We start from the raw sequence: 15,388 nt of genomic DNA, 5'->3' as shown, positions 1-15,388 counted from the left end.
AAAGTATTGAGAGACTGGATCAATCAATATCCTGCATATTTGATAGTGAGATAAATTTATTTTAATTATTTTTTTTTTTTTTGAGACGGAGTCTCGCTCTGTCGCCCAGGCTAGAGTGCAGTGGCACAATCTCAGCTTATTGCAACCTCTGCCTCCCGGGTTCAAACGATTCTCCTGCCTCCTGAGTAGTGGGGACTACAGGCGCCCGCCACCACGCCCGGCTAACCTTTTTGTATTTTTAATAAAGACAGGGTTTCACCATGTTGGCCACCATGTCTCAAAAAAAATAAAAAATAATCGGCCGGGCGCCTGTAAACCCAGCACTTTGGGTGGCCGAGACGGGCGAATCACGAGGTCAGGAGATCGAGACCATCCTGGCTAATATGGTGAAACGCCGTCTCTCCTACCAAAAAAAAAAAAATTAGCCGGGCGTGGTGGCGGGCGCCTGTAGTCCCAGCTACTCAGGAGGCTGAGGCAGGAGAATGGCGTGAACCCGGAAGGCGGAGCTTGCAGTGAGCCAAGATCGCGCCACTGCACTCCAGCCTGGGCAACAGAACAAGACTCCGTCTCAAATAAATAAATAAAATAAAAAATAACAACAACAAAAAAACACCAACCCCTATTTCCCCCATCGCAATAAAATTAACCGTAGAATTCTTTTTTCTCCTCCCCTCCCCCTACGCCCCAGGAATTGTATAGGCTAGTGGTTGGGGAATATTTTTTCGTGGAAGGGACCGTCTTCCTTAGCTGTGGCCCTCTCATCAGGTCTGGGAAGAGGTAATTGGAAAATAGAACTCATGGAGAAGTGTTACCACAGGCCATGGACAAGGCCAGAATTTCCCTGACATCTGTCCGCCAGCACCGCCCTTCAGGTACAATTCCACAAGAGACCCCCCCCAAACTTGGTGAAGTCACCCGCTTACAAGGGCTCACTCTCCACCTGCGCAAGGACTGCAATTCCCAGGGGCCTCCAGGGCACCCGGCCGCTCCAGTCCAGTCGTGCAGGCGGCGCGCTCTTTCTCGCTCCGCTCAAGTCCGGGAACCGGTTCCCGGGCTCCCAGCCTCTCGGCAGAGCCCACGCGCCTGGGCCAAAGTCCGCGAACGGAAGCCGGCGGCGAGGAGGATTCTGGGAGTTGGAGGCCGAGGCTGCTACCTGCGCAGGCGCAAACCTGCAGCTGGGGTGAGGGCTGTAAGTGGCGCGATTCGCGGCAGCGCCCCGATGGAACCTCCTGGTCCTGTGAGGTGAGTGTTGGCGGCGGCTTCCCCGAGGTCCACCTCGCGGCTTGGCTTTTGCCCGTCCCGCAGGCAGCGGCGGCTCTGCAGTGAGCAGGCCTGGCAGGCAGCTCCGCGGTTGTGTGTGGAGAGGGGTTTGGGTTGCCCACGGTGCCCGCGCTGCGCTACCCGCGTTGCGTCGCGTCACGTGCCGTGGAGGGGGGTCTTGATGTTCCTCTTCTCTTTTCTCGAGACCCCTGGGTAGGGAGTGAAGGGTGGGAAGGGGAGTTGTACCTGGCCTGGACGACAGCCCCCTCCCCGGGCGGGCACCTGCCCGAGGCCGGGGTAGAGAAGTTTTGCCGGGGCCAGCGGCGCCGGGCATCACCCTGGGAGACGCCAGCTCCGCGTTTTTCCTCGCGCCTCCTTTGTCTTAGGCCAGCGGTCCCCCTTTGTGCTCCTTTCGTGGCCTCTGATGCGTTCCACCTCCTTCCCTGTGTGAAAGGAAAATAAAATCTCAGGACCCCAGACTTACTATGACAAAGGGAAAAGTTAAGCTTGGAAACTGAGTCACGGAAAAAAACTGCTTTTCCTTTTGTTCCTAAACCGATAGCTGCAAGATAGAAAGCAACATATGCCCCCAGGTGGCCTCCCTCACCCTGGCAATGGAAATGAACAGCCGAGCTTCACCGGACAGGACTAGAAATCGTTCCTCCACCCACCCAGAGACAAAGCGTATTTGACTTCTTCCTCTACTGTATGTCTACCTTATCTTGTGTAAAATGCAGATTTACTGAGCACGAGACAAATTCATAACTGACTTCCTCTTTTCACGTGCAACATGTGGATTCAGCGAGCTCTAATCAAATCCTCACAAGAATGTGGCCACTTACCTCACCACATACCCTCCCTCTTCTCTCCTCCTTCTCCTCCTGCCAGCTTTCTCCCCATTAAATTGAAGCCCTCAAAACCCTCTTTGGTAAAAGTGCGGGCCACGGATCCTACTGTGGCTTGTGTGTCTTTTTCCTGGGTGCATCCTCAACCTTAGCAAAATAACCCCTAAATTGGTTGAGACCTATCTCAGATGCTTTTTTGGTTTACACCTGTTAGATTTCCTTGACGCAGGCCACTGTACCCGAGACTTGTTCATAGCTGCCCCTTAATAGGGCTTTGGCGTTTGAATGAGATCCAGCTCCTTAAAGGGGACTTATATTTTTCTTTTGCTGTAGCTACTACTTCAGAAATTTTTGAAAGCAGGGAGGAGCCATCTCAGAGGAGGCTGCCTCCCCAACACATTCCACCTTGCACCGAAAGCTGCTCGGCTCTGGGCTCTGCATCTGGAAACTTGGGTTTTGCTTCAAACTTATTTCTTCCAATAGTCATTTCTTCCCATAGGCCCCCAGAACTTTTTTTTTCTTGCTACATTTTTCCTGTTAATGGCATTTAATTAGTTGTATTATAGAAAACCACTTTACATCCCCGTTTCTACCACAATGCAAGTTTCTCAAAAACATTGACTTAGCGCAGCAGAATTCTGGGGAGGGGTGGAAGAAAAAGCGAGACTACAGGGCATAGGACAGGGTTTGGCTCTTTGTAGTGTTGAGTATATATATATGTTTAATGAATGAAAAAAGAAGAGGAGGATGGGCGCGGTGGCTCATGCCTGTAATCCTACCACTTTGGGAGGCCAAGGCGGGTGGGTCACCTGAGGTCAGGAGTTCAAGACCAGCCTGGCCAATATGGCAAAACCCCGTCCCTACTAAAAATACAAAAAAATTAGCTGGATGTGGTGGCAGGCGCCTGTAATCCCAGCTACTTGGGAGGCTGAGGTAGGAGAATCGCTAGAACCCCAGGGGTGGAGGTTGCAGTGAGCTGAGATCATGTCACTGCACTCCAGCCTGGGTAACAGAGAAAGACTCTGTCTTAAAAAAAAAAAAAAAAGAGGAATGATTTCTTCTTATGTTACAGGGGGCCCTTGCAAGATTCCAGCTGGTATGAGCCTTCTGCAGAGCTAGTGCAGACTAGGATGGCTGTATCACTAACAGCAGCTGAAACTCTGGCCCTTCAGGGTACACAGGGACAAGAGAAGATGATGATGATGGGACCAAAGGAAGAGGAACAGTCTTGTGAGTATGAGACCAGGCTACCTGGGAACCACTCTACCAGTCAAGAGATCTTCCGCCAACGCTTCAGGCATCTCCGCTACCAGGAGACTCCTGGTCCCCGGGAGGCCTTGAGCCAACTACGAGTACTCTGCTGTGAGTGGCTGAGGCCAGAGAAACACACGAAGGAGCAGATCCTGGAGTTCCTGGTGCTGGAACAATTCTTGACCATCCTGCCTGAGGAGCTCCAATCCTGGGTGCGGGGACATCACCCTGAGAGTGGAGAGGAGGCTGTGACTGTGCTGGAGGATTTAGAGAAAGGACTTGAACCAGAGCCGCAGGTGGGAAGGGGGATTTGGTCTGTTATGGGAGCCAGATTGATGACCTTCAGGCTGGACCAAGGGGCAGCTGTAGGGGGAGGTGCCAAGTTCAAACCTCTCTTGGGCCAGGTAGAGCAGTTAGTATGTGTTTCTGTGTCTGTCTTTTCTGCCCTCGAGCCCTGAATGAGAAAGAGACTCTAGCTCCTCTTCTTCCCTTGTGCTGACTCTGAGGAGGCTCTCTAAAGTCTCCTTGGAAGCTTTGGTCCAAGGAGGGTCACATCTGCAAGTGTCCAGGCAGGGGACAGAAACCACACTAGTAATTTGAAGAAAATTTAAACTGAGTGGTGCCTGATCACCTCCAGGTCCCAGGCCCTGCACATGGACCTGCACAGGAAGAGCCATGGGAGAAGAAGGAGTCTCTGGGAGCAGCCCAGGAAGCACTGAGCATCCAGCTCCAGCCTAAGGAGACCCAGCCTTTCCCAAAGAGTGGTGAGGAGCAGGATTCTGTGGGGAGGAAGAGGAGAAAGAGGGACTATAAAGGGCACAGTACCTAGTACCTGTAAAGGGTAAATAGTAGTAGGTGCTTAAATGTTTGGTATCATCACAGCCTTACTATTCTTATCTCTTAGGTGAGAGACTTTGCCTGTTTCATCACTCGTAAAATTAGGAGTAAGAATAAACTACCTCATAAGATAGCTCTGAGGATTAAGCTGAACTTGGGTCTTATCTGGATATAAAGCCTGGCCAGCATCTCTTAACTTTAGGGAGCCCTAAATCAGGACCAGGAAATAGCTCATTCACTTATGCCTTATCATCTCCACTGCACTTAACTCCTAGTCTATAATAACTCTGCCCTGAGCTAGAGGCCAGCCTTGAGATCCTTTTTTTTTTTTTTTAACTCCCTGAGGCCTCGCAAAACACTTTTTAAGCCATAAAGCACTCCTATGTGAGATACAGCCTGTCATCACCTTTACCACCTCTTCCTCATGTAAACAGCCCTATCTGAAACTCTCTTATGTGTGCCCTCACCTTCTACCCTTCAGATTCACTACAGAAACTTCCTTCTTGGCCTGCATACATACCTGCAAACAACCTCTCCTCTCTCCCAGCGGCGAACACTAGACTTAGAGCCTCAGGGGCGTGAACTCTCCTTGTTGACCTCTGTAGCCTTGTGACCGTATTGTGAATATGCGGCTAACCAAGAAGAGTCTACTTGATATTTGCTTTTACACCATAACTGCCCCCCCATCACTATCACCAAACCAAGGCATTTGAAAAATCAAATTCTTCTTAGTTACAAAATGGGAAAAAATAGAAATGGAGATTAATTAGACTCTGTCCCAAAAGTATGTTTCTACTTCTTAGCTCTTCTTTCTTCCTTGACTTTTTTCCAGACTTTTTCTTGTCTCCTTTACTTCTGTTTAGTAAGCCTCTATTCATTTATCAATTTTATTACTTTACTTTCAAAAAGAAGCTAGCTATTGTGTGATTTTTTTTTTATATATAGCAAGCATATTTCAGATTTTTTTAACCACAGCATTTAACCTGAAAAAATGAATTTTTAAAAAATCAAATGATCTTGGCTGGGCACGGTGGCTCACGCCTATAATCCCAGCACTTTGGGAGGCTAAGGCAGGTGGATCACTTGGGTCAGGAGTTCAAGACCAGCCTGGCCAACATGGTGAAACCCTGTCTCTACTAAAAATTCAAAAATTAGCCAGGTGTGGTACGCGCCTGTAATCCCAGCTACTGGGGAGGCTGAGGCACGAGAATCACTTGAACCAGGGAAGCAGAGGTTGCAGTGAGCCAAGATCATGCCACTACACTCCAGCCTGGGCAACAGAGCAAGACTCTGTCAAAAAAAAAAAAAAAAGTCAAATGACATTGAGTTATCTTAAAGCAATTGGTTTCTGTTCTCCTTAGGCTATAGGGAGCATTACAACAGATAAAACATAAAATGTGCTATGGACATTTAAAAACAAAAAGGCAACACACTTTTTTTTTTTTTTTTTTTTTTTTCCTTTTTGAGATGGAGTCTCGCTCTGTCGCCCAGGCTGGAGTGCAGTGGCGTGATCTCGGCTCACTGCAAGCTCCGCTTCCCGGGTTCACGCCATTCTCCTGCCTCAGCCTCCTGAGTAGCTGGGACTACAGGCGCCCGCCATCATGCTCGGCTAATTTTCTGTATTTTTAGTAGAGACGGGGTTTCACCGTGTTGGCCAGGATGGTCTCGATCTCCTGACCTCGTGATCCGCCCGCCCTGGCCTCCCAAAGTGCTGAGGTTACAGGTGTGAGCCACCACGCCCAGCAACACACTCTTTTTCCCTTTTTAAGGAAGAGAAAGGCAGAGAGCACCAAGCAGATAGGAGGCAGGGAGCTGGAAGTCCTCCCTTTGATAAAGGAGGCAGTTAGTTGAGAGTCCTCTAAAGAGGCTATAGATTGATGCAGCTGGGAAACGGATGGGAAGAGGTGAAGGTTGCAGAGCCAGGAAGGGCACAGTTTTTTTTTGCCTTTAGAAACCTCCCTTTTCCTTAACCCTAATGATTCTTTCATGTTTTTCCCTTTCTTCACAACATCATTCCCTGATTCCTTGAAAATATGAAAAATCCTAAAAAGACCATGCATTGTAATTGCTTTCATTTTTTCAATAAAACTTCTTTAGTGTTTCATTATGGAGAAATTAGGGGAAAAAAAGCAGATAAATGGGAGAAATTAAAAAGAAGAAACCCTCTCCTCTGTATAGTCCCATCACCAAGAGATAACTGTTGGCAATATCCAGTAAATATTCTTTGAATGTTTGTCACATATATAGTAGTTTTTAAGCATTTGTTTTCATTCCAGAAATATACATTTTAATCTAAGTGTCATTTCTTCATACATCCAGAACAGGTATATTTACATTTTCTGTCAGTTGTTACAGAAGATGGCCCAGAGCCCAAGGACAAAGGATCATTGCCACAACCACCCATTACTGAAGTGGAATCACAGGTGTTCTCAGAAAAACTTGCTACTGACACCTCCACATTTGAAGCTACCTCTGAGGGTACCTTAGAACTGCAGCAGAGAAATCCCAAAGCGGAGAGACTGAGGTGGTCCCCTGCCCAGGAGAAAAGTTTCAGGCAGATGGTTGTCATCCATAAGGAAATTCCCACAGGGAAGAAAGACCATGAATGTAGTGAATGTGGTAAAACCTTCATTTATAACTCACATCTTGTTGTCCACCAGAGAGTCCATTCTGGAGAGAAACCCTATAAGTGTAGTGACTGTGGGAAAACTTTCAAACAGAGCTCAAACCTCGGTCAGCATCAGAGAATTCATACAGGAGAGAAACCCTTCGAATGTAATGAATGTGGGAAGGCCTTCAGATGGGGTGCTCATCTTGTTCAGCATCAGAGGATTCACTCAGGAGAGAAGCCCTATGAGTGTAATGAGTGTGGGAAGGCCTTTAGTCAAAGCTCATATCTAAGTCAGCATCGGAGAATTCACAGTGGAGAGAAACCTTTTATATGTAAAGAATGTGGGAAAGCTTATGGATGGTGCTCAGAGCTCATTAGACATCGGAGAGTTCATGCCAGAAAAGAGCCTTCCCATTGAATTGAAGGGGAGAACGTCTCCAGACAGAATTCTACATTGGTCTAATCTACTTTAGGACTGGATCCCATAAAAGTTATAAGTTCCTTAAGATTTTTCCTGTGTCTTTCTTGATTTAGGAAAAACTGTTTACTTAGTTCTGCCTGTAGATCATCCCTTCGTGTCCTCTGGTGAAGACACTGATATGAATTAGGATGCTTTGGCTGCAAGTAGTAGCCAAGTTGTTTTGCTTCTCCTTTCCAGCATGATCTGCCTAGTTTGCCCACCAATAATGTCTACCTCATTAGAATTTTGTTGTTGTTGTTGTTTGAGACGGAGTCTTGCTCTGTCGCCAGGCTAGAGTGCAGTGGCACGATCTCAGTTCACTGCAACCTCCACCTCCCGGGTTCAAGCAGTCCTCCTGCCTCAGCCTCCCAAGTAGCTGGGACTACGGGCATGTGCCACCATGCCCAGCTGATTTTTTATATTTTTAGTAGAGATGGGGTTTCACCATGTTGGTCAGGCTGTTCTCGATCTCTTGACCTCGTGATCTGCCCACCTCTGCCTCCCAAAATGCTGGGATTACAGGCCTGAGCCACCATGCCTGGCTACTTCATTAGAATTTTTTTTTTTTTTTTTTTGGAGATGGAGTCTCGCTCTGTAGCCCAGGCTGGAGTACAGTGGTGTGATCTCGGCTCACTGCAAGCTCCGCCTCCCGGGTTTACACCATTCTCCTGCCTCAGCCTCCCAAGTAGCTGGGACTACAGGTGCCCGCCACCACGCGTGGCTAATTTTTTTGTATTTTTAGTAGAGACGGGTTTCACCATGTTAGCCAGGATGGTCTTGACCTGACCTCATGATCCGCCCGCCTCGGCCTCCCAAAGTGCTGGCATTACAGACGTGAGCCACCACGCCCAGCCTTCGTTAGAATTTTTCACCTGGCACTGAGCAGCTGCTCGGGAAGTGTTAGTTGTATTTGTATTTATTGTGAATGGGTCTTTGGTCTGGCTCCCTTTTTTTTTTTTTTTTTTTTTTGGTAGAGATGGAGTCTCACTATGTTGCCCAGGCTGGTGCCAAACTCCTGGCCTCAAGCAGTCCTGCCTCCTTGGCCTTCCAAAGTATAGGGATTACAGGCATGAGCTGCAGTGCCTTACCAGTTCCGGCCCTTTCTCAGACCCAAACTAGTCTGCTGGCTTAGACAGGGTCACATCTGCCAGTGTCCAGGCAGGGGACAAAAACCACACTAGTAATTTGAAGAAAATTTAAAGAAGTATTAACTAGTAAAAAGGGATTATCTGCTAAAGGGAGTAAAGAGATCTCTGAAGAATATAGGGGCTGGGCACGGTGGCTCATGCCTGTAATCCGAACACGTTGAGAGGCTGAGGCAGGTGAACCACTTGAGGTCAGGAGTTTGAGACCAGCCTGGCCAACATGGTGAAACCCCGTCTCTACTAAAAATACAAAAAAAAAAAAAATTATCCGGGCATGGTGGTGCGCGCCTATAATCCCAGCTATTCGGGTGGCTGAGGTAGGAGAATTGCCTGAACCAAGGAGGTGGAGGTGGCAGTGAGCCAAGATCGTGCTGCTGCACTCCAGCCTGGGAGATAGAGTGAGACTCCCTCTCAAACAAGAATATAGGAATAGGCCAGGCATGATGGCTCACTCCTGTAATCCCAGCACTTTGGGAGGCCAAGGTGGGTAAATGGCTTGAACCCAGGAGTTCAAGACCAGCCTGAGCAACATGGTGAAACCCCATCTCTACAAAAAGATACAAAAAATTAGCCAGGTATGGTGGTCCGTGCCTATAGTCCCAGCTACTTGGGAGGCTGAGGTGGGAGAATCACCTGAGCCTGGGAGGTTGAGGCTACAGTAAGTCATGATCACACCACTGCACCCCAGTCTGGGTGATGGAGTGAGACTCTGCGTCAAAAAATACAGGAATAGCAGAAAAGGGAACAACTACTACCTCTAGGGCTGAGGGAGAATTCTCAAGAAGAAAACTTCTAAGAGCCCACACCCCCCTGACCAAGATTGAAATTCAGACCTTATTGTATAGGGTGTGGCTAGTCCAGTGTTGTGCTAGAGCCGGTCGGTACAGGCTGGCAAGAGCTAGTTTTGCGCATCCCTTCCCAAGTCTGCACTGAAGTTAGCCATGGTGGGAGTATTCACGCCATGGAAATCAGCATATGCAGCAAATGAGAGACTTTTTGGTTTTGAACTTGCTATTAGCTAGTTGATAAATATCTACCAACACAAGCCAGGCACAGTAGCAGGTACGTATAGTCCCAGCTACTTGGAGGCCGAGGTCATCCAGCCTGGGCAACATAGCAAAATCCTATCTAAAAATTAAAAAAAAAATTTTTTTTTAGTGTACCTGTTGTATAGAGTGCAAGGGACAAATGCATTTGATGAAGTTGGAGAGATTAAGTGTAGCAGATATCAAGGCCTTTTAAGCCACCTAAGGGATTTGGATTTAAGAGCAGTAGGGAGCCATTACTAGGGAGTGACACCGTCAGTTACTCAGTTGTGTACTTCAGAAAGATCACGTCATCCGCAGTGTGGAAAACTGAAAACGGACTCTTACTAGGAGACTTGTGGTAACCTCCAAGTAATATGGCTACCTAAACTGAGGGAGTGGCCATGGGGATGTAGAAGAGGAGACAGATTTGGAAAGTATGAAAGGGGCAAGATCAGTAGGACTTTTGGGGGTAGATCTGACTGCCAGGCAGAAACCACCCCACCCTCCCTCTAGACTCCAGCTCAGTTTATGCTTCAAGCCAAACAGTGCAAATGGCTCTAAGTTTTCCTACCAAGAGCCTTAGGCTCTGTCCAGGAGCCCCATTCTACAGGCCTTTCTCAGGCACCTGCCTCTGTACACACCCAAGAGGACCCTGAGGCCAGAGGTGGCAGAGTAGCTGCCCTACAGACAGTGTGGCCATAAGCCCTGGAGGCGAGGGAGGAGAGCTGCAAACCAGGTAGCACAAGGAAATGGGGAAGCTTTGGGCTTAGGGTTAAGGGAGTCACTTTCCTCTTCCAGGCACCCGAAAATTACTGAAGCGGTGTTTGAACTGTACTACTAATCTTCAGAAGGAGGCTTTATGTTGCAATGTTACGGATGAAGAAAAAGACTAAAATAGATGAAATAGTTTGTCCAAGGCCACATAATTGATAAGTGCCAGAGCCAAGATCTGAACCTAAATATGATTTCAAAGCCTGTGCACACGGTACTCTTTACTCAGAGCTGCAAGGAAGAAAAGTGGGGCTTTTGCATTTCTAACTTGAATTGTGGAGCAGAGAAAGCCAAACTCACTGTCCCAATCACCACTGCTTCCCAGACACATGAGTGCTTGGTCCCACTGATGAGACTGTCTCTACTGCCCAGGAACCAATGGAAAATTTAATTAAATTTAAAATTAAATGTAATTGAATGGGCATGGTGGCTCATGCCTGTAATCCCAGCACTTTGGGAAGCCAAGGTGGGTGGATCACCTGAGCTCAGGAGTTTGACACCAGCCTGGCCAACATGGTGAAACCCTGTCTCTACTAAAATTACAAAAAATTAGCTGGGTATGGTGGCGGGTGCCTGTAATCCCAGCTACTCAGGAGGCTGAGGCAGGAGAATCGCTTTAACCCAGGAGGCGGAGGTTGCAGTGAGCCGAGATCACGCCACTGCTCTCCAGCCTGGACAACAAGAGTGAAACTCCATCTCAAAAAAAAAAAAAAAAGATTAAATGTAATTAATTCTTGTTAATTCTGCAAATTAATGCTGTCACCTTAATTGCTTAATGGAACAATGAGAAATGAAGGTCTTTATTTAAAAAAGGAAAGCCTTGAAAGAGTTCCATCAGCCACAGAATTGGCATACACATAAACCTTATATCAAATGAGCAAATCTGGCTGGGCGCAGTTGCTCACGCCTGTAATCCTAGCATTTTGGGGGGCTGAGGTAGGCGGATCACTTGAGCTCAGGAGTTCCAGACCATCCTGGGAAACATGGCAAAACCTCATCTCTACAAAAAATACAAAAATTAGCCAGGCATGGTGGCACACACCTGTAATCCCAGCTACTTGAGGGGCTGACACAAAAGGATTGGTTGAACCTGGGAGGTGGAGGCTACAGTGAGCCGAGATTGCGCCAGTGCACTCTAGCCTGGGTGACAAAGTGAGACCCTGTTAAAAAAAAAAATAGAAACAAATTTCTTTTTTCTGCTTCCAACCATGAAACCATGATGGAGTAACAGGGACTGAATTTACCATCCCACATTAAAAAGCCAGATAAAATATATGAAACAATAATTTTCAGAACTAGGCAACAGGCAATGTGAAAGAGCCCTGAGGGAAGGGAAACAAATGAGAGGAGTTCTAGCACTGGCCCAGCTTTCTTTTCTTTTTTTTTTTTTTTTGAGACAGGGTCTCATGCTGATAGTTCACTGCGGCCTCGACCTCCTAGACTTCCAAGTAGCTGGGACTACAGGTGCACAGCACCACACCTGGCTGATATTTGTATTTTTTGTAGGGACAGGGTTTTGCCATGTTGCCCAGGCTGGTCTGGAACTCCTGGGCTCAAGTGATCCTCCTGCCTTGGCCTCTTAAAGTGCTGGGATTACAGGCGTGAGGCATCGCGCCTGGCCTGGCCCTGCCCAGCTTTCTATAGGGTGAGTTTCTAGGCTGCAGTGCCAGAAGGAGGAACCCAAACAGCCAGCAGACTCCCTGAGTTGAGGAGACAGACTTGAGAATTCAGAGAGGCTGTGGTAGAAGAGCACCAGAGAGGAGAGAGTTGCACAGGGCTCCAGGGATCTGCAGGTAGTTCCCTCAGTTCAACTGAGGACTGATCAGCACAAGTGTTCACAGAATGTCTCCCTCTGGACCCAGCCCTGGACTGGACAATGCCTGGGACTCGAAGGTGATTCAAACCTAGTGTCTGCCCTTGGGGAGGTCCCGGTCTAGTGGGGAAGATGGACTAAGTCAACAACTGTGAATCAATCCTTGGCCTTAGGAGCCCTTGGGAGGAAACTGCTACTGCCGGGGGATTGGAGGAGTGTCAGGGAAGGCCTCAGAGGACAAGCCCTTTGCAATGGTCCTTGAAGCTAGAAGTAAAGAAGGGTGGGGGTGGGTGTTAAATGGACAGCGGTGCCCTGGGAGGAGGGATGGAGTCTGTAAAGGCAAGGAGGCATCAAAGTGCTGGGTGTATGTGAGTATAAGCAGATCAGGGTGGCTGGTGCATGGTGCTGGTGCCGGTGCCGGGATGGGAGGTTCTGGGACCAGTTGTCAAGGGTCTTGAATGCCACAGAAAGGATTTTTCCCCCAGGATGCCATGGGCTCCAGGGGCAGGGTGAGAGTGGGGAAAAGCATCCTGAGAAGTAAGGGGTATGATGAGAGCTGTAATTTCCAAAGCGTGGGGAGGATGGACAGGAGGCTGGTGAGGAGTATGAAAGAAAGATTTTTGAGGATGATACAGGCAAAAGATCTGATTTCTTCTTCCTTTGCTTTTCACGGCTGATAGGGATGTGTTTTTTTGTTTGTTTTTTGAGACGGAGTTTCGCCCTTGTTGCTGAGGCTGGAGTGCAATGGCACAATGTCGGCTCACCGCAACCTCCACCTCCTGGGTTCAAGCGATTCTTCTGCCTCAGCCTCCTGCGTAGCTGAGATTACAGGCATGCGCCACCTCGCCCGGCTAATTTTGTATTTTTAGTAGAGACGGGGGTTTCTCCATGTTGGTCAGGCTGGTCTCGAACTCCCGACCTCAGGTGATCTGCCCACTTCAGCTTCCCAAAGTGGCATGAGCCACAGCGCCCGGCATGGATGTGTTTAAAGCAACCTGTGGCTATCTTGTTTTTGAGTAAATGGTATGATAAATTCCCTCAACTAAAGAAAGGTTTTGGTTCACCTGTTCAACACTGTACTTGCCCACATCACAGAAAAATCAGATCATCATTTGTTGCCTCTTATTCATTCATTCATTTATTGATTTTTGAGTGGCAACCCTGGGGTGAACACTATTCTACAAGTTAGCTCTGTCCTCAAGGAGCAAAGCAAAATTACTGCCCCCAGTGAAGAAGAGGCAAGATCAAAGTTTCATGTCAGAATGAAAGTGTCCTACAGTGAGTAAGTCCCCATATCCCTGGGCACTGTGCATGCTCGGATGCTGAAGTTGATGAGAACTGGGCTGGTCTTTCCCACACTGGCATTCAAAGGTCCTCTCCAGTGTGAATTTCCTGATGAACTCGAAGGTGAGAATTCCATCTCAAGGCTTTCCCACACTCTACATAGTAGTGTTTCTCACCAGCGTGAACATGAATGCAGAGGAATCTCCCACCTCCACCTGAAGGCATGAAGCTCTCCCAGGTCCTTCCCACATTCAGGGCACTCCTGGGATTCCCCTGCCTTCAGAGTCAGTGGAATGGAACCTAGATTTATAGTGCCTACTCTAACTAAATCCCTCCACACCCCCATCCACATTCCAGCTTGGAGAATGCGCGACATACCCAGCTGACAAAGGGCATAGAAGCATTTGCTCTTTTCTTTCTACTTTTTCTACTTTTTTTTTTTTTTTTTTCCTGAGACAGAGTCTCGCTGTGTCACCCAGGCTGGAGTGCAGTGGCGCAATCTCGGCTCACTGCAACCTCCACCTCCCAGGTTCAAGCAATTCTGCCTCAGCCTCCCGAGTAGCTGGGATTACAGGCGCGTGCCACCACGCCCGGCCAATTTTTGTTCTTTTAGTAGAGACAGGGTTTTACCATGTTGACCAGGCTGGTCTCAAACTCCTGACCTCAGGCAATCCACCCGCCTCAGCCTCCGAAAGTGCTGGGATTACAGGTGTGAGCCATCTCGCCTGGACCGCATTTGCTCCTTTCTTGATAATCTGCCAGAAAGCCTCCCAGACCTCTGCCCACTCCCAGCACATAACCACCGTCCCTCTTAGCCAAAGGCCTCAAATGATCAACTCCACTGTCTCTGACACTCATAACTTCCATACCTCTCTTTTTCTTAATTTTTTTTTTTTTTTTTTTTTTTTGAGACGGAGTCTCACTCTGTCACCCAGGCTGGAGTGCAGTGGGGCATTCTCAGCTGACTGCAACCTCTGCCTCCCAGGTTCAAGCGATTCTTCTGCCTTGGCCTCCCAAGTAGCTGGGATTACAGGCGCCTGGCACCACGCCGGGCTAATTTTTTTGTATTTTTAGTACACACAGGGTTTCACCAGGTTGGCCAGGCTGGTCTCAAACTCCTGACCTCGTGATCCACCCGCCTCAGCCTCCCAAAGTCCTGGGATTACAGGCGTGAGCCACCGCGCCCAGCCCTTGTTTTTTTTTTTTTTTTTTTTTTTTGAGACGGAGTCTGGCTCTGTCGCCCAGGCTGGAGTGCCATGGCGCGATCTCGGCTCACTGCAACATCTGCCTCCCGGGTTCAAGTGATTCTCTTGCCTCAGCCTCCCGAGTAGCTGGGATTACAGGTATACGCCACCATGCCCAGCTAATTTTTGTATTTTTAGTAGAGACGGGGTTTCACCATGTTGGCCAGGCTGGTCTCGAACTCCTGACCTCAGGTGATCCACCCGCCTAGGCCTCCCAAAGTGCTGGGATTACAGGCGTGAGCCACGGCGCCCGGCCCTCCATACCTATCTTCGTAGCCCCTCTGACAGTCTTAGACGACAGTGACTTCTTTCTAAAGCCAACCCTGCCTTTCGTGTTTTGAGTCTATGCTTCCCGACTGCAAATAAGTTTAATTGTAATAATTAGATATTAAATAGTTATATTAGGCCTGGTTTGGTGTCCAGAAGAGCCTGGGCCGCGGAAGGGACTCCGTAAATATCCGTGAGATGTGAAACGTCCTCACAAACTGCAAATCCCAGCAGGCGGAGAGACAAAAGTACAGGCCCATTGATTTGCCCCCAACTGCCACCCCGACCCCACCCCGCACACGCACGTGGGAGCCTCCGCGGACGCCCCAGAGCCCGCCCGGTGCGGTGGGGGGGCGGGGTTCCTCGGCCCTCAGCGTCCGACCCCACTGGTCCCCGGCAGAAAGACCCGCCGGATGGCAGCTAATCCGCGCATGGCGCGCCGCCCTCAGCCCTCGAGCCCAACCCCTGGCTGCCGAGGTCCTGCGCTAACGAGGGGTCCTCCCGGAGTCCTAGAGAGGCCTCGCGACAGACACGCTTCCGCCTGCGCCGCCGGGGCTCTTACCTCTCGGATA

General features: G+C 48.9%; 1 protein-coding gene across 3 annotated transcripts; it reads left to right on the top strand.

Annotated features, from left to right (window-relative positions):
• On the top strand, nucleotides 1–7,310 carry ZNF232 (zinc finger protein 232). Of its 3 annotated transcripts, none has more exons than XM_057300328.2 (4): nucleotides 1–1,242; nucleotides 3,178–3,652; nucleotides 3,994–4,120; nucleotides 6,540–7,310. In XM_057300328.2, exons 1-4 carry the CDS (start codon nucleotides 821–823, stop codon nucleotides 7,220–7,222), a joined length of 1,707 nt encoding a protein of 568 aa, XP_057156311.2. In that variant the 5' UTR covers nucleotides 1–820; the 3' UTR covers nucleotides 7,223–7,310. The 3 variants fall into 3 exon arrangements, with proteins under 3 accessions (XP_057156311.2, XP_008960770.3, XP_063454964.1); XM_008962522.4 differs by having other exon boundaries at nucleotides 1,125–1,242; nucleotides 6,513–7,310; XM_063598894.1 differs by lacking the exon at nucleotides 6,540–7,310 and adding an exon at nucleotides 4,675–6,489 and having other exon boundaries at nucleotides 1,125–1,242.
• The last annotated feature ends 8,078 nt before the right edge of the window (nucleotides 7,311–15,388 follow it).

The sequence above is a fragment of the Pan paniscus genome, chromosome 19, assembly GCF_029289425.2.
Source record: "Pan paniscus chromosome 19, NHGRI_mPanPan1-v2.0_pri, whole genome shotgun sequence".
Classification (NCBI taxonomy): Eukaryota; Metazoa; Chordata; class Mammalia; order Primates; family Hominidae; genus Pan; species Pan paniscus.
The sequence above is the reverse complement of the archived record's forward strand: the minus strand, read 5'-3'. Positions and strand labels throughout refer to the sequence as shown.

Excerpts from the sequence above, each read along its gene's own strand:
- ZNF232 (XM_057300328.2), top strand. The coding sequence starts at position 821 with ATGGACAAGGCCAGAATTTCCCTGACATCTGTCCGCCAGCACCGCCCT. Across the intron at positions 1,243-3,177 it reads GAACCTCCTGGTCCTGTGAG|GGGGCCCTTGCAAGATTCCA; the intron begins GTGAGTGTTGGC and ends CTTATGTTACAG. Across the intron at positions 4,121-6,539 it reads CCAGCCTTTCCCAAAGAGTG|TTGTTACAGAAGATGGCCCA; the intron begins GTGAGGAGCAGG and ends ATTTTCTGTCAG.